Source organism: Thalassophryne amazonica, chromosome 15 (assembly GCF_902500255.1).
Source record: "Thalassophryne amazonica chromosome 15, fThaAma1.1, whole genome shotgun sequence".
Lineage (NCBI taxonomy): Eukaryota > Metazoa > Chordata > Actinopteri > Batrachoidiformes > Batrachoididae > Thalassophryne > Thalassophryne amazonica.
This window is the reverse complement of record NC_047117.1, coordinates 21,041,690-21,069,320: the sequence shown is the minus strand read 5'-3', so window position 1 is coordinate 21,069,320 and position 27,631 is coordinate 21,041,690. Positions and strand designations below refer to the sequence as shown.

At 42.1% G+C, this 27,631-nt stretch overlaps 1 protein-coding gene and 1 pseudogene across 2 annotated transcripts in view; both read left to right on the top strand.

Moving 5' to 3' along the window:
- Positions 1-27,631, top strand: part of arhgap10 (Rho GTPase activating protein 10) — a 168,063-nt gene that overhangs the window by 124,313 nt on the left and 16,119 nt on the right. For both annotated transcript variants that reach the window (XM_034187655.1, XM_034187656.1), the window contains exons 19-20: positions 596-737; positions 10,833-10,989. In XM_034187655.1, coding sequence (XP_034043546.1) covers positions 596-737; positions 10,833-10,989 — 299 coding nt within the window. The remainder of the gene's footprint in view (positions 1-595; positions 738-10,832; positions 10,990-27,631) is intronic.
- On the top strand, positions 1,321-1,439 carry LOC117527165 (annotated as a pseudogene).

The following is a 27,631-nucleotide window of genomic DNA, read 5'->3' as shown; positions in this document are numbered from 1 at the left end:
ACTTTTCCTCTCATGCACCTTCCTCTCTGTCTGCCGCTCTTTTTCTCACTCCGTCTCACTTTCTCTTGCCACTTTCTTTCTCCTCCCCTCCCTGCCTCCCTCCTCTCCTCTGCTGTGAGCCTTTCTAACGCTCTGAGACTTCCTCGCCTCTGCAGCCCTATTCTCTTTTAACTCCACATCTGAAGTTTATATGTAAACACGGCTCAGTGTAAACAGGCTGCACCAGCTGGCCGGCCCTCCTCAAATGCAAACCCTGTTTATTTTACCCTGCAGGCCTCTAGATAGTGGGTCAGATGTTTGGAGACATTTCACCTTAAGTTATATCCATATTTCAGGATGGAGTGCCACTGCATTGCATGCAGTGCTTCTCTTACTGATTTTGCACAAACAGAAAAGTTTTTTCATGCAGTTTTGAAAGCCCAGTGAATGGGTTGCTTTCTTTAGAAAACAGGAAACAGCTTTTTCCATTCATCTGTCTCTATATAAAGCCTGTGAGTTTCAAAATGATTTCACTAAGTGAGGTCGGCTGAGGACATGCTCCTGCTCACTTCTCTTTAAGTATCGGCTGTGCTTGACTTCCTCGCACTGTGTTCAGATCTTTGCAGATGCTCCCAAATCATGTCCTCTTTCACCTGCTGCCCCAGTATTCTCTGCTCCCACAAGGCAGTCCAAGAAGATGAGTCGGCAGAACCGTCCTCTAGCTGTCTACAATCCGCAAGCCCTAGACATTCAGACTGGTAAGAAAGATGCACATACACACCTGTGTACATTTTCCTGCCTTGGTAGCCTTTGTGTGAATCAGAACATTTGTGAACTACTGTACAAAGGCCAGAGAGTGCTTTTAATTTTTCATATTCCTGTCTGGTATGGTCACATACAGGGCTGAGGAAAAGTAGTTGTTCTGATTTCTACTATTTTTGTAAGATACTGTATCTACAACCTTACACCAGGAAAAAAGTTTTGATGATGTGAAAAATGCAAAAAAAAAATAAATAAAGAGGGGAGGGGATGCTCTTTCATCCTTGTATTTACCTTCTTCTATTTCATTGCAGATAGTATGAACCCAAGATATTTCATGTTTTATGTGGTCAGCTTCATTTTCTTTGTTAATACTGCATTTGAGGCCCTTCACATATTCCAAAAAAAGTCTGGACCGGAGTGATTTATTCAAACTATGAGGATGAAATCATCACATTTCAAGCCAGTTTTGTTGAGACAAGTCAGGGGATGGATACATGAACATTTCCAAGTCACTGAATATGTCTTGGACTTCAGTTCCATCAGTCATTAAGAAATACAAACCGTATCGTACTGTATGGTGAAAGTAGCCACTCTGCTTTGTGTGAGCCTGATCCCTTCAGATCTCAGAAGCTAAGCAGAGTAGGTCCTGGTCAGTACTTGGATGGGAGACCTCTTAGGAAGACCAGGGGCTGTGTGTGTTTTACTGTGTAAAGCTGGAGTTATGTCAGGAAGGGCATCCTGCATAAAACTTGTGCAAATCTCAGTGCAGATCTGTACTGGCTCTGGTGCTGGGACCCTAAACAAATGGAGTCAGTTGAAAAAATTGCATTGTGTGTTGAATTTTTTGTGTCAGGTATAGGAGGTTATCACAAACTGAGTGACCATGCTGGAAGGAGACTATTTATGGAAGCCATCAAGACTTTCAAACAAACTGAAAGAGTTAAGCTCCTTTCACACCGGCCTGCTTCGAGTTGCTTCATGTGGCATCATGACGATGCAGGAATGTCTGCATCAGGTGCGCGCAGCAGGGGGGCAGAGAGGTGAGGACGCAGAGGAGGATCTGCAGGCAGCCTGCCTGCAGCCAAACTGTGCACTCTGATTATCTTGTCTAGTTTATATTTGTTCTTGTCCAGGGCTGCAGGTCTGCGCTCTGATTTCTGTTATAGTTTCTTTCTTTCTTTGACCGCGAGCTGCGTGCAAACGAACCGTCTGTGAGTAAATGTGGAGATGTCTGGAGTTATACTTGATGTGGACATGTCCTGTCAGTGGCAGTCAGTCTGTGAGCAGGACTTTATGTCCTTTTTTGTCCTTTATTTAACACAATTATGAAAGCGTTTAAGGGGAGAGTGAGGAACTGCTTGCAGCCAGCAAGTTTTTTTTTTTTTTGTTTTTTTTTCCCTTTTAATTGTTCACATATGCGTGCACGAAGGAATTGTCCGTGAGTGGACTGGAGATGTCCGGACCTTTTTACTGGATGTGGACATGTGCAGTCTCTGGCAATCAGTCTGTGAGCAGGACTTTTTTGGGCTTTATTTAAACACAGTTGTGAGACAATTTAAGAGAGAGTAGCTGCAGCAGCAGCCAGGCCACAATCAGCATTTTTTTTTTCTATGGTCTTTGAGCATGTAGTTTCACTGCATTGTGTACGCAGTATACAACCCCAATTTTCAATGAAGTGGGACGTTGTGTAAAATGTGTTTTTAAAAAAAAAAAACCCAAAAAAACAAAACAGAATACAATGATTTGCAAATCCTCTTCAACCTATATTCAATTGAATACACCACAAAAACAAGATATTTAATGTTCAAACTGATAAACTTTAATGTTTTTGTGCAAATATTTGCTCATTTTGAAATGGATGCCTGCAACACGTTTCAAAAAAGGTGGGACGGGGCAACAAAAGACTGGGAAAGTTGATGAATGCTCAAAGAACACCTAATTGTAAACAGGTGACATGATTGGGTATAAAAGGAGCATCCCCAAAAGGCTCAGCCGTTCACAAGCAAAGATGGGGGTGAGAATCACCACTTTGTGAACAACTGCGTGAAAAAATAGTCCAGCAGTTTAAGAACAATGTTTCTCAATGTTCAGTTGCAAGGAATTTAGGGATTCCATCATCTGTAGTCCATAATACAAGCAGAAGATTCAAAGAATCTGGAGAACTTTTTACACGTATGCGGCAAGGCCAAAAACCAACGTTGAATGCCTGTGACCTTCGATCCCTCAGGCAGCCATGCATTAAAATCCAACATCATGTGTAAAGGATCTTACCGCGTGGGCTCAGGAACACTTAAGAAAACCATTGTCAGTTAATACAGTTCGTCACTACATCTACAAGTGCAAGTTAAAACTCTACCATGCAAAGCGAAAGCCATACATCAACAACATCCAAAAATGGCACCGCCTTCTCTGGGCCCGAGCTCATTTGAAATGGACAGACGCAAAGTGGAAAAGTGTGCTGTGGTCTGATGAGTCCACATTTTAAATTGTTTTTGGAAATCATGGACGTCATGTCCTCCGCACAAAAGAGGAAAAAGACCATCCAGATTGTTACCAGCACTAAGTTCAAAGCCAGCATCTGTGATGGTATGGGGGTGTGTTAGTGCCCATCACATGGGCAACGTACACATTTGTGATGGCACCATCAGTGCTGAAAGGTACATCCAGGTTTTGGAGCAACACATGCTGCTATCCAAGCAACGTCTTTTTCAGGGACGTCCCTGTTTATTTCGGCAAGACAAGGCCAAGCCACATTCTGCACGTGTTACAACAGCATGGCTTCGTAGTAAAATAGTGTGGGTACTAGACTGGCCTGCCTGCAGTCCAGACCTGTCGCTCATTGAAAATGTGTGGCGCATTATGAAGTGCAAAATACGACAACAGAGACCCCGGACTGTTGAACAACCGAAGTCCGTACATCAAGCAAGAATGGGAAAGAATTCCACCGACAAAGCTTCAACAATTAGTGTCCTCAGTTCCCAAATGCTTGAGTGTTGCTAGAAGGAAAGGTGATGTAACTGATGTAATCCCAATTCCAACGTCATTGTAAAAACAATCCTGCATGATTTATACTTCGGGAACAATGGAACACAGCAGGAATCATAAATTGGCGTTGGGTAGCGTTGTATTGTGAGGATGTAGCTTCCAGTCATGTTGAGTACTGTTGCTTTGCCCTGACTGGCGTTGAAACCACTTCCTTTCTGTGCCCTGTGCTCTATGTAGAAAAAATTAAACATGTTTAATTTTTGGGCGTCCAATTTGCTTCGTCCTTTGCGTCCGTCATGGTGGTCTGGTGTTGAGCTACATTGTCTCGGCACTAGGTTGCATCCACGTATCACCGCATAACGCAACTCGAAGTGGGCACGGTGTGAAAGCGGATTAACAGGCTTTTGTGGTTGTAGTTTGTGCCAGTTTTGTCTGTTGCATCAGTAGTTATACAAATATTCATCATCAGATGAATTTTGTTCCAGAATTGGACAGGCTTTTGTAGATGCTGTCTGGCAAAATGTAATCCGGCCTTCTTGTTATTGAATGTTGTAGTTTTGCCTTTGTACAACACCACAATGAACTTGAAATGAAACAGTCAAGATACGCTTGTCGACTTTCAGTTTTAATTCAAGGGGTTCAATAAAAAAAAATATGGTATTACCCATTTATGAATTACAAACATTTTAATACTTGCCCTCCATTTTCAGAGTTCATATGTAATTGGACAACCTTATTATTAATACAAATCATTTTGTTTTCCAGTCACTTTTCTTCATATAATTCAATGGATGGACAAATTAATATTCCTGAGCCAGTGAATGGCTTGGACTTCATTTACAGTCCACCAGTCATTAAGAAATGCAAGTAGTGCAGCAGAGAAGAGTTTTAATACAAGTCAACCATTCATATCTAAGCTTGAAACTTCCATTTATCTTATGGGAAACTGTATCTGAAATTTCACATCTTTTTAAGAAAATTCTTCTGTATGCCACTCCATCATCGGGTCATAAAACTAGTGCTGCAACAGATAAAATTTTCACTATGTGTAGAAGCCTATAACTTTTTCAGAGTTGGCACGGGTGTGTTAGTGGCTTTCCCCACGTGTCTCCTTCTTGCATAGTCACACGGTTTGACAATTGCCTCCTCCCGACAGATTCACCATATAGTAACATACTGTGTGTATTTCATGTTGATGTTTTTCAAGACACACAGTTGACTTGGAAATCAGTTGTTGAAAGAAGACTGGATGTAAAAGTGACAGTTTGTTTTAGGTGTGCGACAAAATAAACATGAAACAAATGCAGTAACATTTTACATGTACCTAACTCAAGGCCATGCACTTTTTTTTTCTTTTTTCTTTTTTTTTTGTTGTTGTTTTTAAAGGTCTGCATTGTTAAGTATGAATTATATAATGTTCAAACATTTTTTTCCTGTGATTACACAAAGTGCAATGTATAAATGTAAGGTAAGATGTGCAGGGTTCTCACCAGGATTTTTTCACAGTATATGGGGAGAACTTGGTGTGGCATAGCTGTGCTGCGAAAGCTACAGGTGCAAGTATTGTAGGAGGGTCTTGGGGCGTTTCCCCCTGGAACATTTTGAAATTGATAACCCTCTGAGACAGTATTTCTGGCATTTTGAGGGCCAAATGTTGTAAAGTAAAGCCCAAGATTTAACCAGGTTAGTCCTATTGAGATCAAGACCTCTTTTGCAAGGGAGTCCTGGACAATTATAAACTTTCCAATTCACCTAACCTGCATATCTTTAAATGTGGGAGGAAACTGGAGCACCTGGAGGAAACCCACGCGAACATAGGGAGAACATGCAAACTCCACACAGAAAGGCGACAGGTGGGAATCGAACCAACGACCTTCTTGGTGTGAGGCAATAGTGCTAACCACTAAGCCGCCAAACACGAAAGCGTAACATGAAACAGCGCTGTACTATTTTCGTGGTCTAGTTACTAGATAGTTCAAATTAAAATGAATTCTATTTCAAGTTGAAACTGTTCTTGTAATCGGAGCAGTAACCATTAAAACTGTGTAGCTTTATTTGGTAAAAATAAAAATAGATCGAACAACTTATGAATATAAAACATTCACTCAGTTCGACAGTGATTGATTCAATATCCTGCAGCTAAAGGCTAAAGTTAGCTGATAAAACTTCAGCAGTGCATTAATGTCATGTTTTATTTTTAGATTATTCACACTCACCTCAAACAAATTTGCAGAAGCTCCATTGTGTATATATATCCAAAAGTGAAGAATTTCAGACTGAGTGTGTCTGCTTGATCACACCAGCTGCTGGCTCTCTGCCTGACCGACTGGTGTGACTCTTTGGCAGGGCAAGCCCCTTCAGCTCCCCCTGGCTTCACTTACAGTCACTGGAAAAAGCTCCTCCTAGCAGGGTGATGTCTGACACTCGTTCTGCTTTTTTCTCATTAATCTTGTGGTTATGACGCGCAGAGTGATTGTTTTGCTTTTTAATTTTTGCTTATTTCGGGAACACGTGACGCTTCACAAACATATTGACTGTGAGACTTGTTAAACCTCCAGTGGAAATTCACCTTGTGAATCATTGAGACAGGAATAATTAGCAGTAATTATTATTGCATGTTTGTTTATAGACTTGCAATCATTAATACTTTGTGTTGCTAACTTGGATGTTAAATAAGGTCCTTTAAAAAAAAAAACAGAAAAGGGTCCCTACGCTGGTTGAATCACAGCATAGGAACAAAAATGACAGCATAGGGGTCCCCTATGCTCAACTGTGCTGGCGAGAACCCTGGATATAGAAACTGTAGATCCTCAAACATTTCAAGTGATACTATTCCATCTTCTTAATTTTGTTTGTCTTTTGTTCTACACCTGTATGAGGAAGCCTGACAGTAACATACCATGATTTTAGGCATGATTTCTACTGAACTATGAGGGAGGTTTATTGTTGTACCTCTAATTGGTATTAACAATAGTCCTTGTATTTCGTGTGTCCAATTATTACAGCCTCTGAAAATGGAAGCCCTGTGTATAAATATGGCTGTATTTGATTTTTATTTTTTTTCCCAACCCCTTGGATTAAAGCAGAAAGACCACACTGCAAAAATGTCTTGCTTCATCTGGTGTTGTAAAGAGGCAAAATTACACTGAAATAACATCATTACTCAGGGGTGGTGGCCAAGTTGATAAGTGTGCTTGGCTACCACATGGAATTGATGAATCAAAAAAAAAAAAAAAAATAGAATAAATGATTTTTTTATTATTTTTATTATTTTATTAGACACCCATGCATAACAGAAATTCACTCATATACAAATGTCCAAACTCATAACAGAAAAGTCAAAGACGAAAAGAAATATAAGAAAATAAACAAAATACATGGTGCCTAAAGGCGTAGGCAGAAGCAGTGCTTATCCACGCATACCCTCCTGTAGAAAATCAAACAGGCATATATGCCTGTTCATAGACATTTATATCCAACACAGTCTGAACACAGCAGCACATAGTTACAGATAAAAGGCAAATATTTCTCCAGACAACTCACAAAAAAAAAACAAAAAAAAACAAAGGTTCCAGTACAACAGCATCTACATATAACACAACTCAACCATATGAATCTAATACATTTCTAGAAAATACCATTTGTCTGTATAAATGTTTAAACCGGTTAATATCTGGACATCGCTTAAGTTTCTCCAGTAAATTAGTCCATTTTTTGGGGGGCCACAAATGGAGACACAGAAGCACCTCCTAGTCGTCCTAGCGCCAGCAATTTTAAAATAAAACGTACCCTTTAAAAATAATCATTAGGTGCAGCCCTAATGTTTAGGTAAGTTCAAGGATGTGAGGAAAAAGTCTTAAATCTGCTCCTTTGTTTTCCTCTTGCCAGCTTTTAGCATCAGATATTTTAATACCTATAACAAAAGCTGTGATCATTTTAACCTTTTTGAACACCTGTGTCTGTTATATGGGTTCTAGATCAAGTAAGTTAAAGTACATTTTCTCAACATTTTGAGAAAAACAAGAAAATTTAAATGGTGTTTATGTGTGCACGTGACTTTTCTTGTGAATTTGATACTACTTGCTATCCAACCACATGGTAAAGGTGCGTTTACACATAAGCAAGACACGTTACAAATGTCATTTTTCTGTCATTCGTGACACATTCCTGACATTCTTAACGTGACTTAACGCATCTGAATAGGTTTCTTAATAGTGCATGTTAGTGCGTAATATTCTTGATATTCGTGGAGCATGTTTTTGCCTGTCAAAAAACCTTCCACGAATGTCACACACCACCCTCATTTCGTCTCACGTCGTGGAGATCGCAGCTGAGCGTGTTGATCCGTCTTGATGAGTAGTGATCCTTAATAGAACGTGACAACATTCGTAGTGGTTCCTGTGATGGTTCTTGGAGCCCAAACTGGCACGCATATTACGAAGTGACACGGAAACTATCAAATTTTGACACGACTTGTAACGCGGTGTCCCATTTCACTGCATGCTACAACGAATCAGTTTTCTGTCACATGCGCACAATTGATGCAGTATACCGAAGAGGAACAGTGACGTGTAGTCAGCCAAGTGTCATTCCACAGTTCCTGCTGAAGCTCCTCAGGACGCTCCTGCAGGTGTTCCACCTGCTGTTGTAACCGATGAGCGGGAGAACGAGTCTGAACCAGAGGAGCGAGAGGAGACTCACGTGCAGCCAGACATTTCTGCACCTCCTCCAGCACGCACAATTAAACCCTGCGGCACCGCTTTCAGTTGATTGCTGACACCAAGTCGGCTAAAAGTCTCATTTCAGTGCTCTTCAGCGCGCTCCTGCAGGTGTTCCACTTGCTGCGTGTGCCTGATGTTTAGGAAAACGTGCGAGACGAAAGCCGCATGAAGCCACACATCTGGCTCTGTCTGTCTCCTCCTCTCTGCGCCACTCCATGGCACAGAGCCCAACTATGCATGCAGTCACAAAGTTCTTCTGAAAAACTGGAGTGATCTGAATTCGGTTGGATGAATATGGGTGTGTGTGTGGGGACAATTCACCTCGTTCACAACGTGACAGAACTTAACGATGCGCTGTTACTCGCAATAGCGCGCACCAACACGGAACATTATTCTTGACTGTGCGTAATGGTTCCAGATAATTCTCCAGCAACACGTGCCATTAATTGTAACGTGTGGTAACAGGTTGCAGCAGTTCCTGAGGACACTTGACGCTTCTGCCCCGAATCATCACATTCGTGATCAGCGGCCAAGAATGTATACTTCGTGGCATTCGTGACTTGTCGTCATTATGTGTAAACGCAGCATTAGAGACACGTATGGAAGTAAAAAGTATGCAAGTGTTTTTAAAATCATTGTGTCCAGAGAGTTTGCAAGAGGCACCCTGTGTGAGTTCAAACACTGCTCTTTGGTGTGTTGATAAATCATAAACTACAAATCTTGTTTGAAACTCAACATCTCTGCCAGAAAGAGCCGATGTTTGAGCAAAAGGTGATTAACATGATTCATTGTATATTTTATTTGAAAGTAATTCACGACAGAAGAATTCCATATTTGATGAAAGCGGTGAGTTCTTATTTTTTTCAAACCCCAAACATTAGTAAAAGTCTTTGCATTGTTTATGATGGCTTACTAGAACTGTTTCTCAAAAATACTCCACTCATCCAAACGCCCACACAGATGTGCTAGATAAAGAATGTTTTTTTCACTTCAATAATCTTTAAAAACAGTTTTGTGAACCGTACCCTCTATATGCTGTATGATTAGAGGCAGTGAAAGAAGGATATATTTAATTGTTGTGGTGAATTGATGGTTCACACATCTCACTGTGTGAGATTCAAGGACAGCCGTTATGATTTTTATTTTTTGTTTGTTTGTTTGTTTGTGTTTTCATTTTCTAACATAGAAGTGCAGGTAAGGGACTGAGGAGGACCACTTCATTCCAATGTTTCATGAAGAAAAAAAGTGAGATTTGTTTCTATGGTAACAAAAAGCTGAATAAAATAGTGAGAGAAATCTATGGAGTGTGTTCATTCTACTACCACAAATGAACTGTTTTGGCTCTGTTCCGATAGATTAGGTGCTACATGTCAGCTGACAGTGACTAAAAATACAAGTTATTTCTTTTGTTTTCTTTAGTTGTTGGTATGGCAGATTTGGTCCCATCTGATTGTAGATTGAAAAGGTGCGGATGAGGTTTAATTCTTGTATAATAACACGTGTCTTGCCCAAGATTCTTTGTCTTCTATCTTGCAGTCTGCATACGTCAAATTTGTAGGTTTACCTAAGTTAAATAAATCCATGTTGCACAATGTGGCTTGCAGTTAACTTATAACATTGCCAAAATCTGTCTGTCAGAGCCATTACTCACAGTATATGCTAATATAGTAAGCAATCTAGTTGTTGATACATTAATTCATCATCTCTTACTATGGCTTTTGTGTTACGTGATGTAGTTGTAGCGCAATGTGTCCGATGCTTCACGCTTTCTGTAAATGCTGTTACAGTTGTAAAAGGATTTCACTTTGCATTTATATTAAAGTTATAAAAAGTAATAAGCTGTTTGGTGCGTAATCTAAGATCAGTACCACTGTGTTAGTGTATGTGATAATTAATGTTATTGTAAGTCATCACAATTCCAAATATTTTTGCATTTCGCCACCAGTCAGTATGTACTCCCCAGGACTGTTCTGTGTAAATTTAATATCGATTTTCTGTTTGGGTATTTTCTGGTGTATTTGTTGGTGGAAAACAGAATGAATAGTTAGAAGAAAGTACATTCATGATGCTTCCATCTCCCAAATGTAGGGTTTTCTTTTTGCTTGTCAGTAAAAGGTGCACCATCTCCCTAGTGCTTCTTTGATTCTTGTCTGGCTGCAGAAGTGTTATGAACAATTCACACTTGAACGCGAGTCTTACTAGTTTTGAAAGCAGTTTGATTTAGAAATTCCCTTGATAAGATGTATTGATGTATGTATTGATTAATTTTTAACAGTTTTATCAACAAGCATCAGTTAGTAGAAATAGATCTTAGCCTTATACTGAATAAAATATATGAAAATGTATAATTCATTAAAGGAAGTATTGGTCGTTGTTTTACCTAAGTCTCACCAGTGGGAGATGGTGCTACAGATGAGGCATCATTGGGCAGCAATGAGTCTGTGTCGTCCCAGTCATCATCAGCTTCGACCTCAGAAATGCCAACCGAGAAATCTGACCACACCCTGCTTGGTGCCAGCCTCAGCTCAGGCAGTGACTCCAGGTGAGTGACTCACACTGCTGTAAACCCCAGTAGACATAATAAAAGTCAGTCATTTGTGAAACAGGACAAAAGCTACATCACTGCTTTCTCTGTAGAAAGATAAAGTGAGAAAATTAGCAAAATTTATAATTCAGAGGCTGCTGTTGCAAGCAGACTTTTTTCTGGACTGGAGGTAGATCCATAGTAAACAAGTCACAAATGAGAAAGTAGAGGCTGCGAGGCCTGCCTTCAAATGCCGACCATGAGCACTTCATGGTCTGCAAAAGGCATTGAAATTCAGGTAATTCAGGTAGGGCAAATGTATTTGTATAGCGGCATTCAGGCACAAAGTCGATTCAAAGTGCTTTCCAATGAAATGAACAGCCGAAGAGATTGCATTTAGAAGCAACAAGGGGGCAGTGTTCTTTTGGCTAAGGCTGACATTCATCTCCTGAGGATGAAAAATCCTGGACACTGTTAACTTGCAGTTTTATTTATTTATTTTAAATCAGCAAAGGTCATCTATTAGGGCTTCACAAATATTCATACTGCATTTTCATCCCTGTTGGAACAATCAACATTGTTTCCATGCAGGTGGTACCTGATGTGTTATGACTTATCATGAGCAATCACTTTGGTTTTCATTCATGTTGCCATTTGCTACTGCCTGCCCCTGAAGCATAGTAGTACTAGTAATATTAATTAATAGTAGGGGTTTTTCATTGTAATTTTCTCTGATTGTTTGGGTGAGGTTAATTTCTGTTAGAATCATTTCTGTAACACAACGGTGCATGCTCGCTAAATTCGTTAGAAGAAATCAAGTTTGTTTTTCTGTCTGTCTGGATGCACATCATCAGCGCTAATATTTTGGCTCTTTCAGGAATATTTACTATCGTGAGATCCCCAAAGCTTGGGGACTGACAGAATTGCATTTTGCAACTGTCAGTAACTGTTGAACAGTGCATTCTTGCTTGAATTCTTAAGGAAATAATATGAATAACTCTGAGTACATAGCACAGCACCATAGTGGAACTAACTCCATTGATTTCATGCACATGTCATATCGCTACGATATGTTGCATTATAGGTAATGACAAAAGACTGATTTGGAAGATGCTATTAGCATCTCCTGTTAACATGAGTGAAAATGACTTCTACTAATGTGTTTCCAACTACTGCATATATTTAAGGTCTTACCCGCAAATAAGGTCATCGGTTTCCCTGCTTCACCGAGACTTGCTTGGATATTGCTCGATTTGGAACTTTAATATTAGAAGACTCCATATTTTAAGATGTAAGTTTAAGAAAAAATGTGGTCTTATCAGGTCATTCGTGTAATTCTGCTATCCATGTGATTAGTTTATTAGACAATTGGCATGAGTTAGTCTGATAATGTCACTTGGTCTCAAGTGATTACCATCTTTCTGTGAGTCATCAAGTCAGATTATCTCAGGTACTATTACTAAATAGTTTTTTGTCTGACAAGGCTTTCTTTCTGTTACCTTTGTTGTAATAATTTGACAGTTAATCCATTTGAGAAGTCACTCTGACTGTTGTCACGTTGGACATTGTGTGGACTGTATTGCTGTTATATTAGCCAAAAAATAAATATGTTAATCATTGTGTAAAATCTCTAGTTTTAACTATAATGTCATCAATGAAATATCAGTTATTTTTGGTTCCCTGCCAAGAAGAAAATTTTTTCACAGGTTTGATGCTTGGCTCCCCCCTTTGTCCTCCTCACTCTCTTGAGTCCTTGGTCTCTTTTTGTTTTCAGCCTGTGACTTGTCTTGAATGCTGATGTAAGAATTGAGTTATTAGGTTATGCTGCAGATTTTAAACTTTCTGCTTGTCATGTCTGCAGAATCACCTTGGAAGAACCACCCCCCCTCCCCGCCCTTCCCCAATTCAATTCTGTTTGTGCATCAGCTGGGGGAAAAAATCTTATAACACAAACAATATTAACCACAATTTTCACAAAGTGCTTTCTTTCCTACTTTGTCCTGTGTGGACATAACAAGCTGCTGCTTCTTTTTTTTTTTTAGTTGGAGGATTAAACCACCAAGGTAGTTATGTAACTGATTCCCTTTCTCTCCTACCTGTGGGTATTTTTCTGCTTTTCCCACATATGTGGCATCATGTTGGAGAACGGAAGAGCCAATCAGGAGGAGGTCTTAAATCTCAGCTAGTGTTTGTTTTGGAGACAGGTGGCCGTTCGTTGGCCGTGTAAATCATATTGACATTGTGGAGATATTCATCTTGCTTACCCTTATAGCTGCAGCCCCTGTCCCTTTATGAAAACTTGCACCATATGTCACACGGTGTTGGCCTGGCTTTGTTCACTCAGATCTGAGCATGTGAGATGGTTGAGACCTGTTAGCACAGCCGCTCTCTGCCTGGAACCCAGGGATTCAGCTTCACCCTGCGTGAAAAAGAGAGAGGGATGGCAATTGGTAGATGACTTCTAGCCACTCTGAGAAATGTGTGAGCTGTATTCTGTTGGGCCCAGAACTGCGCCTATGAAATGGCATATTTATGTTGATTTACTCAGGACAGCTGCTGTAAAATGTAAAAATGATTCAAGCATTTCCAACAAGCCATAGCCTCTGCTTATGAAAAATGAAGCCAAACTGATGTGGCACATTTTGCAGTTCCTTGAATGGCCTCTTGAGGCTGGCTCCAAAAGTGGGTCACATCCAATAAACCCCCATGTAATTGTACTAATCGACCATCAAAGATGTCTGTGCTCCAGTAATTCCAATGAGTAAAATTTTTTGTCACATTTAATTTGTATGTTAGCACTATTTGCAAGTATCAGTAGCTTGGTGGCATTAGGTCCACTGACAGTGCAACGTTTGCCTGGGCATGTTAGTCATACGTTTCTACTGCATCCCTAATCAGTTGTACAGGTTCTTTCTGTGTCCCCCCAATTTTTTGTAGATGTTGGGGAAACATGGCTGAGTGTAACGGAGTTATTGGTTTATTTGGGAACTCAAAGAATGGAGGGAGAAGGTCTTGCAGCTTCTTTTGTCATGCCAGTCTTGCCCATGCTCCACCTCTTAACCCATTTAAGGTTGGCCAAGAGTTAGGTAGCTCTCCATATGACGTTCAAAACTGCTTTTCAGAAAAGCTATGGGCGAGATCACGGATGGTTGTCCTGTGTGTGTATATACACAGTTTATGGTTATCAATTCACAAACTGTCAGCTACTGCTTTCCCTCTTTTCTCCACCTTCTAATAAATTCAGTCCCAGCGTTCCTCTGTGGCCATGTTGCCCCAGGTCCTGCCCAGTGATATTGTTTTTCTGCCTCCTTTCCTTTGTTCCCTTGCCTTACCTCAAGCTCTCTATGCTTACAGCTGGTCAGCATCTGGATCACAAAATAATAGGTCACTGCTTATTTCCTGCCCACCCATACCGGATACTGGATGGGTGGGCAGTTTGACTGTAGATTTGATCCCACTTTCTGCCAGAAACTCTGCTAAATCCTACTCCTGCCCTTCTCTCTCTAGTAGAGAGACAGTTGATAGCCTCGCTCATCCCTGTGTTTGCTTCATAGTGGGATCAACAAGCTCTGGATGCTGCAGGGAGAAATTCCTCTAGTAATGAGAAGCAGCAGTCTACTGCTGTTTATGCATTTCTCAATGCTATCAACCTGCAAGTATGTGTGATAATGGCAGCAGAACACCCCTCAGTTTACCATTTGATATACATTTTTGAACAGTATCATTTCAGACATTTGATATCTTAATGCTTGAAGTGATTTTATTGGATGCTGTCAGGTTTGACGGACAGAAACATCTGGATAATTGCAGGACTCAACACAGTAGCTGTGGTTAGTAAAAACATTTACTGAAAGTTTCAGTGGGGTCCGGTACACAGCAAGGCAGTCAAAGATGAGCAATCGGATCCAAGACATCAGGCGTAAGGCGTGGTAAGTACTAAGGTGGTCGAAACACAACGTGGTAACAGGACTTGGAAAAGTAGAACACAGAGCTTGAAGCGAAGGCACAAGGTGCAATGATCTGGCAGGGAATTAGTGCAACCAGTGGAGCTTCAATACACCCAGGTGTTGAGCTGCAGTTTAGAAACAGATGTGTGGAAAGATCCAGAACAGGGTGTGGCCCAAACAGAGTGTGATGCCCACCACCAAGCACCAAAAGAGACGTACGAGGTCTGTCCGAAAAGTAACGGACCTTTTTATTTTTTTCAAAAACTATATGGATTTGAATCATGTGCGCTTGCATCAGCCAAGCTTGAACCTTCGTGCGCGTGCGTGAGTTTTTTCACGCCTGTCGGTTGCGTCATTCGCCTGTGGGCAGGCCTTGAGTGAGCACTGGTCCAGCCCCCTCATCGGATTTTCATTGTCAGGGAAATGGCTGAGCGACTGCCGCTTTGCTCCTTGAAATTTTTTTCAGAAACTGTGTGAGACAGCCAGGAGGAAACCATTCGGAAAATTCAGATGGCTTTCAGTGAAGATTCTATCGGCGTCACACAGATTAAGGACCATTACAACCGGATTAAAGACGGCCCACACCGGCGGAGGCGCGCAACCACACCTCCGTGTTGGAAACCATTCGGAAGATTCAGACGGCTTTCAGTGGCTTTTCAGTCGACTGAGTATCCGAGAAATTGTGTAACAGCTGGGCATGTCACAACATGTCCTGTGAGACTTCCAACACGGAGGTGTTTGCTGTGCGCCATGAGCGGCTCCGTCCCGACGCGCGAATTCCTCCGCACGTCTTTCCGCACGACGCGCCCTCCGCCGGTGTGGGCCATCTTTAATCCGGTTGTAATGGTCCTTAATCTGTGTGACGCCGATAGAATCTTCACCGAAAGCCATTTCCGAATGGTTTCCACCTGGCTGTCTCACACATTTTCTGACAAAATTTTCATGGAGCAAAGCGGCAGTCGCTCAGCCATTTCCCTGACAATGAAAATCCGACGAGGGGGCTGGACCAGTGCTCACTCTGGACCAGTGCTCACTCAAAGCCTGCCCACAGGCGAATGACGCAACCGACAGGCGTGAAAAAACTCACGCATGCGCACGAAGGTTCAAGCTTGGCTGATGCAAGCACACATGATTCAAATCCATATCGTTTTTGAAAAAATAAAAAGGTCTGTTACTTTTCGGACAGACCTCGTACAAGAGAGATGGGAACAGACAAGCAGAAAAAAAACCAGCAAGCGAAATCACACAGACAAAACAATCAAAACCTAAACTAAGCAGAAAAAAAACTTCAACCTAAACTAAACATGGCAAAACAAACACAAAGCAAAAGGTCCAGATCATGACAGGACACCCCTTCTAACAGCTGACTCCAGATTGCCCAGGGGCATCAAGATGCTAAGCATGAAAGTCTTTAATCAGGTCCAGGTCCAGGATGAAACTGGATTGGATTGAACGCTCTTTTGGACCATACCCCTCCCAGTCCACCAGGTACTGGACCCCTCTCTCATGCCACAGAGATCCCAGGAGGCACCAAACAGAAAAGACTGGCCCACCTTCCACGAGCTGGGTGGGTGGCAGGAGAACTGCTGGAGAACACAAAGAACTAGTGTGGACAGGCTTCACATGGCTGACGTGGAAGGTGAGGTGAATCTTCATGGACCTGGGCAAACATAGATGGACAGAAACAGGATTAATCACTTTTGAAATGGGGAACGGACCAACGAACCTGGGAGTGAGGGTTTCAGGGCAGTCCTCGGATGGGCAGGTGATATGTGGCGAGCCAGACCTTCTGACCCGGAGTGTAAGCAGACGCTGGAGACCTCTCTATCAGCTGTGATTTTATAAGTGGATGAAGCACGCTGCAGAGCTCAATGGGCCTGCTCCCAGCTTCGTCAGCAGCGAAGGATAAGGGAGAAGGCAGAAGGCACACGAGAGTTAAAGTCTGTGGAGGGAAACACAGATGGTTGTAATCCATGCGACACATGAAACGGGGAGTAACCTGTGAATGCAGACGACAAGCAGTTATGTGTAAATTCAATCCATACTGAGAGGCCCAGGTGGCCGGGTGCTGAGATGGTAGGATACGTAGGCCCTTTTCCAATTCTTGAGCAACTCTTTCTGTTTGTCCGTTTTGCTTGTGGGTGGTTTCCCGAGGTTAGTCTGGAGGAGACCCCCAGCCGACGGCAGAACTCCTTCCAAAACTGAGATATAAATTGAGGCCCTCTCAGAGACAGTGTCTTGCAAGAAACCATGTAATTTGAATACGTGGGTTAACAAAGCTTCAGCAGTCTCTGTGGCAGTTGGTAATTTAGGCACGAAACGGACTATTTTAGTCATATGATCAACTACAGTTCGGATTACTGTATTCCCCTTAGAAGGCAGAAGGCCTGTAACAAAGTCAAGGGAAATGTGTGACCAAGGTCTCATCAGAATGGGTAAAGGCAGACATTTGCCAGACAGTGAGCGAGTGGAGGATTTATGCATAGCACACATTTGGCATGCCTTAATGTAATCGTTAATATTGGAAAGCAAGCAAGGCCACCAAAATCTCTCCCGAATAATCTGCATGGTGCTTTTGTTTCCTGGGTGGCAGGCAAACCGGCTGTCTTGTCCTCTTGACTTCCCCTCTTAGCAAATCAGGTACAAAATCTTTCCCTTTAGGACACCCCGGAGGGACGGGAACGGCAGAACGGACCTTAGTCTCCATGTCCCAGGTGATGGCGGAAACAAAACAAGAAGCGGGAAGGGTTATACTAGGCTCAGACGGAACAGTACAAAGGTCACCCTGTCAGGAGAGTGCATCCAGTTTGCCATTTTTGGAGCCGGGTTGGTATGAAAGTACAAAATTATAATGGCTAAAGAAAATGGCCCAACGGGCCTGCCTAGAATTTAACCATTTAGCTGTGCGCACGCACTCAAATTTTTTGTGATCGGTCCATACTAAGAATGCCACTTGTGCCCCCTCCAGCCAATGGCGCCACTCCTCCAAGGCCACTTTTATCGCCAACAGTTCCCGGTTGCCGATGTTATAATTACGTTCAGCAGGAGATAATTTCTTTGACAAATGAGCACAGCGGTGTAATTTCTTGTCAGCAGGGTCAATTTGAGATAATATCGCTCCAACACCTACATCGGAAGCCTCGACAACAAACTGGCCTCATCACACTCCGGCGTCCAGTGAAAGGCCCGGAGGGATGAGGTGACGCTGTGCAGTGGTGCGGCCACGGAACTGGTTACAGATAAATTTACGGTATAAATTAGCAAATCCAAGAAATCTTTGTACCTCTTTAAGGTTCTTAGGGGTCGCCCAAACACATAATGCTGCCACATTTTCTGGATGGATTCGGATCTCTCCCTGTCCAGTTACAAATAATAAAAATGACACAGTGGGTCTACAAAATTCACATTTTTCAGCTTTAACGAATAGGTGATTGTTAACAGGGTCTCAAGAACTGAGCGTACATGCCGTGTGTGAGTTTCTTCGTCTGGGGAAAAAATCAGAATGTCATCAAGATAAACAAATACAAACTTATTCAAGTACTCGTGCAAGATGTCATTGGCCAGATTCTGGAGTACTGCAAGTGTGTTAGTTAAAACAAATGGCATGACAAGGTACTCATAGTGGCCAGTGGGGTTATTGAATGCCATTTTCCATTCATCCCCTTGCTTGATACGTAGTAAATGGTATGCATTACGTAAATCAAGCTTTGTAAAGACTGTGGTGCCCTCTAACAGTTCAAATGCAGTGGTAATGACAGGCAGGGGGTAACGGTTTTTGACTGTTACATCCTTGAGGACGCGATAATCTATGCATGGTCGGAGTGACTTAACCATATTTCAAGTTTACATTTCACTGAATGTTGTACAACCCCAATTCCAATGAAGTTGGGATGTTGTGTAAAATGTAAATTAAAAAAAATACGATTTGAAAATCCTCTTCAACCTATATTCAATTGAATACACCACAAAAACAAGATATTTAATGTTCAAACTGATAAGCTTTGTTTTTGTGCAAATATTTGCTCATTTTGAAATGGATGCCTGCAACATGTTTCAAAAAAGCTGGGACAGTGGTATGTTTACCACTGTTACATCACCTTTCCTTCTAACAACACTCAGTAAGTGTTTGGGAACTGAGGATGCTAATTGTGAGTGTCATGATTGGGTATAAAAGGAGCATCCCCAAACGTTTCGGCCGTTTACAAGCAAAGATGGGGCAAGGATCACCACTTTATGAACAACTGTCTGAAACAATAGTCCAGCAGTTTAAGAAAAATGTTCCTCAATGTTCAGTTGCAAGGAATTTAGGGATTCCATCATCTACAGTCCATAATATAATCAAAAGATTCAGCGAATCTGGAGAACTTCTACACATAAGCGGCAAGGCCGAAAACCAACATTGAATGCCCGTGACCTTTGATCCCTCAGGTGGCACTGCATTAAAAATCGACATCATTGTGTAAAGGATCTTACCGCGTGAGCTCAGGAACACTTCAGAAAACTATTCTCAGTTAACACAGTTCGTCACTACATCTATAAGTGCAAGTTCAAACTCTGTCATGCAAAGCGAAAGCCATACATCAACAACATCCAGAAACACCGCCGCCTTCTCTGGGCCCAAGCTCCTTTGAAATGGACCGACGCAAAGTGGAAACATGCTGTGGTCTGATGAGTCCACATTTCATTTTGTTTTTGAAAATCATGGACGTCATGTCCTCTGGACAAAAGAGGAAAAGACCATCCACATTGTTACCAGCGCAAAGTTCAAAAGCCAGCATCTGTGATGGTATGGGGGTGTGTTAGTGCCCATGGCATGGACAACTTACACATCTGTGATGTACCATCAATGCTGAAAGGTACATCCAGGTTTTGGAATAACACATGCTGCCATCCAAGCAACGTCTTTTTCAGGGATGCCCCTGCTTATTTCAGCAAGACAATGCCAAGCCACACTCTGCATGTGTTACAACAGCGTGGCTTCATAGTAAAAGAGTGCGCCCATTGAAAATGTGTGGCACATTATGAAGCGCAAAATATGACAATGAGACCCCGGACTGTTGAACAACTGAAGTCATACATCAAGCAAGAATGGGAAAGAATTCCACCTACAAAGCTTCAACAATTAGTGTCCGTAGTTCCCAAGCACTTATTGAATGTTGTTAGAAGGAAGGTGATTTAACACATTGGTAAACATACCACTGTCCCAGCTCTTTTCAAATGTGTTGCAGTCCTCCATTTCAAAATAAGCAAATATTTGCACAAAAACAATAAAGTTTATCAGTTTGAACATTAAATATCTTGTCTTTGTGGTGTATTCAATTGAATATAGGTTGAAGAGGATTTTCAAATCATTGTATTCTGTTTTTATTTACATTTTACACAACATCCCAAGTTCATTGGAATTGGGGTTGTATATGAAAGTGCACCAACATTTCAAGTTTAAAAATTTCAAATTTTTCTGCACTCACTTCACTCCTTCGCTTCCAAGAACTTGCTTATTTTATTGCCCTCACCTATTTGAAATAAGATAAGAATATTTTTTTAACCGGTTTATAATGTCTGCAATAAAATAGAAGTCAAAGTAAATATAAGAATTAATATTGAAGGGGGGTGGGTTGGTATTGTCTTTATCTGAACTTTTCCTGATTTGGGGTTGTAATTTTCCCATAAATTTCTCGACCTATTACTGTTTTAACTAGGGTTGGGTATCGATAACCGTTTCTTCTCAAGAATTGTTAAGAAATGATTTGATCCACCAACATCAATAGCTTTTTTGCTTAAGAATTCCCTTATCGGTCTTTCAGAGCAGCTATTGTTTTTGAAGGTGTTTATCAGCAAAATTGTCATTTCTACACATTGATTGCAGACCCTGCAGCAGGTCTCCAATCAACCACTTCTGGAGCAGCTCTGCTTGAAGCTTGAACCAATGAAGCAGTGCCCTGACCCGCTGCTTCGTTGGTTCTCTGCTTTGCTGCTTTTCAGAAGCAGCAAGTCTGCTTGTTAACCTTTCTCAAAGCCATTAAAATATGGCAATCATGAGTCACTTTTGTGCAGATTAAAGTCACTAACTGGGACTCTTGTCTTGTTGCGAGCAAGAAACGAGAATCGTCCTCAGTTCCATTCTCCAAGCTCCAAATTACATCTCTTTCCAAACATTGTAATACAGACAACAGACCAAAACATTTTTTTTTTGCTCCCAAAATGAGACATCATCCGTGTTTTGTGAATTACATCGTGATGTGCAGGGCAGCCGGCTGGGCTCAACTCAGAGGCTATGGAGTTACATTTGTGCCATTAATATCTGAAAGTAAATGCTTTTGACAAAAACTACAGATTTTGTTCATTTCTATTTATGTCCAGAGATCTAGGATCCACCATGTACAGATTTTATTTATGTCCAGAGATCAAGGCTCCAGTGACCAATTTCATAATTAGTTACTTTAAGACTTGATAAAATTTTGCAATAGAAAACCTGTAAAGCCTACTTTTAGTACATAGAAAATTCACAGGAGTGTCGATAAGGGAGTCGATAAAGAATCTTATCAATAGCTTTATCTATCCATGAAGCCAGAGGACACACACCAATTAGCTAAACTGCAGGATTGTCTTACAGACATAAAGACATGGATGACCTCTAATTTCCTGCTTTTAAACTCATGAAACTGAAGTTATTGTACTTGGCCCCACAAATCTTAGAAACATGGTGTCTAACCAGATCCTTACTCTGGATGGCATTACCCTGACCTCTAGTAATACTGTGAGAAATCTTGGAGTCATTTTTGATCAGGATATGTCATTCAATGCGCATATTAAACAAATATGTAGGACTGCTTTTTTGCATTTGCGCAGTATCTCTAAAATTAGAAAGGTCTTGTCTCAGAGTGATGCTGAAAAACTAATTCATGCATTTATTTCCTCTAGGCTGGACTATTGTAATTCATTATTATCAGGTTGTCCTAAAAGTTCCCTGAAAAGCCTTCAGTTAATTCAAAATGCTGCAGCTAGAGTACTGACAGGGACTAGAAGGAGAGAGCATATCTCACCCATATTGGCCTCTCTTCATTGGCTTCCTGTTAATTCTAGAATAGAATTTAAAATTCTTCTTCTTACTTATAAGGTTTTGAATAATCAGGTCCCATCTTATCTTAGGGACCTCATAGTACCATATCACCCCAAAGGAGACTACATTCAACGGGTTACGAATCCACCAGGCGAAAGCAAAGTGTACTCAGAAAGTGCAACCGTGAGAGAGAAGGCGATTAATCAGCTGGTATAAAGGCATCAACAGCCTTGCAAGAACAAGAGGAAGGCGGCGCTGGCAGAGAAAGACGGCCTTAAAGCCGTGTTGGTGGAGGTCAGGCAAAGGCTATCCAGGCTTCACACAGCTGAACGCATCCGCAAGCACAGCAAACGGAAACAAAAAGAACGATCTAGCTTCTTCAAGGATCCCTTCAAGCTTGCTAGGCAGCTGCTGGAAGAGAAGAAGAGCGTGAAGCTTGAAATCACCAGAGAGCAATTGGAACAGCATGTCAAAAGGCAATACAGTGGACCAAGAAGGAACGTACCATTAGGAACACCGGGGCATGTGCTCAGGCCTGCACCGCCGACAGCCACATTCAACACCATTCCCCCCAAGCTCAGCGAATTCAGGCAAGTCATGCAGAAGACAAAGGCCTCATCAGCACCAGGCCCCAACAGAGTTTCCCTTCAAGCTTTATAAGAACTGCCCCAAGGTACTAAAACTGCTTTGGTACCTAATGAGATATGTCTGGAAAAAGCAGCTCATTCCATCTGAGCGGCAGTGAGCATATCGGTCTTCATCCCCAAGGAATTGAACTCCAAAGACGTCGGCCAATTCAAAAGCATTGCCTGAATGAATGGAGAAGAAAGGATCTTCTTTTCGGTGTTAGACAGAAGAATTACTATCTACCTACTAGAGAATGGTTACTTTGACACAAATTGCCAGAAGGCTGGAGGCCCAGGCTTCCCAGGGTGTGTAGAGCACTCTATAATGAATTTGGACCAAATACAGAAGGCCAAATGTGAGAAGAACAACCTGCATGTCATCTTGATTGACCTCGCCAGTGTGTACGGATCAGTCCTGCACCAGCTGATCGACCACACAGTGGAGTTTTCCACATGCTCTCCTGCATCAAGAACCTGGTCACATCTTACTTCAATTATCTGAAGATGTGCTTTGCCCTTCAGGATGTCACCACCCGATGGCAGCAGCTGGAGGTAGGAATCGCAATGGGATGTTCCATTTCTCCCATCCTTTTTGTGGCAGCCTTTGAGATAATCCTCATCGGAGCAAGACAGATGGTTGGAGGGATGAAAGTACCATCCAGACAAAGGCTACCTCAGTTGTGGAGCTACACTGACTATGTCACTAGCCTCCTTCATACAGCAGCATGCACATCCAGATTGCTGAAAAAGATGAATGAGCTGATGTTGGCAAGATTGAAGATCAAGCCCTTAAAGTCATGCACCCTGTCTCTCAGAAAAGGCGTTAGAAGTGACAGCACCATCTTTGTCGTAGTTGGAGAGAATATCGCACTACTGTCTGAGCAACCCGTCAAAAACCTGGGGAGGCTGTATATGGCAGATCTGACTACAAACAGATGGGAAGAACTGTTATGAAACATCTCTGAGAAGGTCTGGCAAGGATCATTCAAAACCATCTCCCAGGCAAGTACAAGGTCTGATGCTACCAGTTTACACTCTACAGGAGAGTGATGTGGCCACAAGATGAGCGAGATCTCCTCATTGACAGCAAGCAGGATGGACAGAAAAGCCAACTCATTCGTCTGAAAGTGGCTGGGGCTGCCACAGTGTCTCTCAGATAAGCCTCTTTTGGAACAACACACTGTAGCTGGCACTGTGATCATTCAGTTTGGGCTACATGTAGGAGAAGACCAGGCTGGTTCTCCAGCTTCGACAGTACACTGACCAATCTGTTAGGAACGCAAATGCCACGGATTTACTGGCCGAAAATGGAATGCCCAAACTGAGATCGACCAAGCATTTAGTAGGCTGCAACATAAAGAGATCATCGGCAGAGTCCAGACAGGAAGAGCAGGGCTACCGTGGGGAGAGGCACTGCATCTTTGGTCCCAAGCTAACAATAGAGAAAGGAAGGAGGTCCTGAGAAAGCTAGCCAAGGTGCTGGAGGGGTGTCGACAGGGCAGCAAAGGGCCACCGTCAGCAGAAGGCCACATCAGCTTTGTCACGGAAGGCATGAGAAGAAGTAACACCAAGCCAAGAGAAACAACAAGGACTTTCTCCTCTGACCAGGAGTGGAACATGAAGGTCATTTTCTCGTCCTTGTCTGTCTCATGGATCAAATGTTTGGCTTCATTGTCAGCGTGATCAACCTCGCCAGACAGAATCCAGTGGGCCACTTCCGCAGCATCTGGGGCGCCGTCCTTGTTGGTATCTCTGAACGCTATGAACTGTTTCTTCTCCATCTGTATCCAGTCCGGCTCACTTTCCCCATCTTCTGTTGTGAACATGTCACCAATGTATTCGTTTAAATCAATGTTGCTGTCACCGTTCTTGTCACTGTCCTCCATAGTTTCCTGCACCACCACGTCCTTCATGTGGTCAAACTCCTCTGGGTGACGGGCACCTCGGATTCCCCATCGAGATTACCACCACTTCTCTCGACCTGACAAAGCTGTGTGGTCTACTAAAGCAAAATCTGTGCTCCTCATTGAGCTCACAGTACCAATGGAGGAAGGTATTGAGGCTGCTTTTGAATTGAAGAAGGCCAAGTACTCTGAGCTGGCTACCGGGTGCCGGGAGGCTGGCTGGAAGACGACCATCTACCCAGTAGAGGCTGGATGTCGAGGCCTTGTGGCGCTGTCAAACACACACCTCCTGAGGGATATAGGAGTGATTAGAGGAAATTTACAGAAGGCAATGAAGGAAATGGCAGAGGAAGCGGAAAGGTAGCTTTAGGATGTGGTTGAGGAGGAAGGATGAGTGCTGGGGGAAGAACACCTAACCCAGAAAACAGCTGTAGAGGGATAACATCCATCAGCTGCAGCGGGTGACAGGGATATGTCACTACTACACCACCAGGAGACAGTTCCAGGATTGAAGGAGTGAAATGTTGGTGAATGGTGGTTCATGGCTGATGACCCTACATCTGATCCATTGGCACCAGAAGAGGTATGACAGGCAGCAATGCCAGGCAGGTTACCCACCTACCTGTACACTTAATGCACAGCAAATACCATACAGTGCATCTGGAAAGTATATTCACAGTGCTTCACTTTTTTCACATTTTGTTACGTTACAGCCTTATTCCAAACTGGAGTACATTTATTTTTCCCTCCAAATTTTTGTCACAACTCCCCATAATGACAACATGATTTTTTTTTTTTTTTTTTTGCAAATTTATTAAATAATAATAAAAAAAACCCTAAGAAATTATACATAAGTATTCACACCCTTTGCTCAATACTTTGTTGATGCACTTTTGGCAGCAATTAAAGCCTCACGTCATCTTCAATATGTCTTTATGGGTCAAATTTTATAAAGCAGTCTAATTTTGTTTAGTGGGAAAAAAAAACTCAGTCTACTCATCTTTTGACGTTAGTCGTTGCACAAAGCGCTTAGTCGGCTAAAGTTTGGGATTACCCGACTAAAATTTTTTGCCTGGTACAGAGGAGGCTAATCTTATTTTAGTAGACAAAACATCAGTGTCTTACCTCAAAAAAAGCCAATATATACAACCACTTGATGGAAGAAAAAGGAAGGAGAGACTTGCAGCGGGTGCAGGTGTTCCGGGACCAGAATAATCCATGTTCACGGACGTCGAGGTCGGGCCCACTTGTATGGGTATGTTTGTAACTGCTTCATGAAACTGGGCCCAGGTACCTTTTGCGAACTCCAGGTGCGCTGCCATGTACCTTTTACTGACGAGTGGCTTCTGTCTGGCCACTCTACCATACAGGCCTGATTGGTGGATTGCTGCAGAGATGCTTGTCCTTCTGGAAGGTTCTCCTCTCTTCGCAGAGGAATGCTGGAGCTCTGACAGAGTGACGTCAGGTTCTTGGTCATCTCCCTGACGAAGGCCCTTCTTCCCCAATCACTCAGTTTAGACGTGCGGCCAGCTCTAGGAAGAGTCCTGGTGGAGCTGAACTTCTTCCATTTACGGATGATCGAAGCCACTGTGCTCATTTGGACTTTCAAAGCAGCAGGAATGTTTCTGTGCCCTTCCTCAGATTTGTGCCTCGAGACAATTCTGTCTCGGAGGTCTACAGACAATTCCTTTGACTTCATGCTTTGTTTGTGCTCTGACATGCACTGTCAGCTGTGGGACCTTATATGTAGACAGGTGTGTGTCTTTCCAAATCATGTCCACTCAACTGAATTTACCCCAGGTGGACTCCAATTAAGCTGTAAAAACATCTCAAGGATGATCAGTGGAAACAGGATGCACCTGAGCTGTTTTGAGCTTCATGGCAAAGGCTGTGAATATTTACGTACATGTGATTTCTTTTTTTAATAAACTTGCAAAAGTCTAAAAAACTCTTTTCACATTGTCATTATGGCATTGTGTGTAGAATTTTGAGGAAAAAATGAATTTCATCCATCTAATATATAAAGATGACCGTGTGTGCATGTGTGTTCACTATGCACAGCCACAGTAATTAAGCAGACACCATACTTGCTATGGTGAGTGAGGGCACCAAGGAGGAGGTCACTGGGGCCCTTAGGTTGAAAGTGTACATGCACGAACACACACATACAGTCAGCCTTATATATTAGACCATGACCCGCTCACTGCGGCCCTTATTTTCGCAGTTCACGTGGTACTCAGGCCAGGTAGCAAGCGTGACACTTACTGTGTCATAGCGGCTGGCTACGGTGCACTTTAATTACAATCCAACCGGGCCAGAACGTGCCACGTGTGAATTAAGGCGTGCGTTTTTTTCAATTAAAATGTACATGCTGTGTACAGCATGCCAGAGCATTGCAGTGATATGACATGCTATCACTTTTTTATCATCTGAGAATTTCAGATACAAATTATGCTAAGGCTAACTTTAGTGCAATGTATCAAATAGTTTCATTTATATTTCACTTGCACATGGTCCCTTTCAAATTGATTGATTGACTGATCACTCACTTGAGTCTCATGAATGTCACACATTGCTCTAAAAATTAATGACGACAACATATACACAATGCAATGCAACTTACTACACCTTAACTAAAGTTACATGAAATAGACAATGATATGGCTAAAATACTTCTCTATTACCCATGCGTAGAATGGGTAACTCTGCTAGTTTTGAAATAAGGGTATAACATAAAATGTGGAAAAATGAAGCACTGTAAAAGGCTATGTTCTCCACCCAATGAATGGGGAAAAACATAAGTGGTGTTAATGCCATTCCAAGTCATTGAGGGTCAGACGCTATCACTGAAATAAGAACATATTGATTTGACATAAAAATGGGTTTTAAATAAATCTTTTGACACCAGAAGTGTTTGTGTCTGCCATGGGAGGCGGTCAGGGGTCTTTCTCTTTCATTGAGATGAATGGAGTATTACATGGTGTAAGTGGCTTAATGTATGCCACACCATCTAACCCTGCACACCGAGCTTTATGTATTTACCTGATGTGGGGCTAATGAAGGAATATCTTATCATATATTCATTTAATAATATTGTGAGGCTATATGAAGAAATTTAAAGTT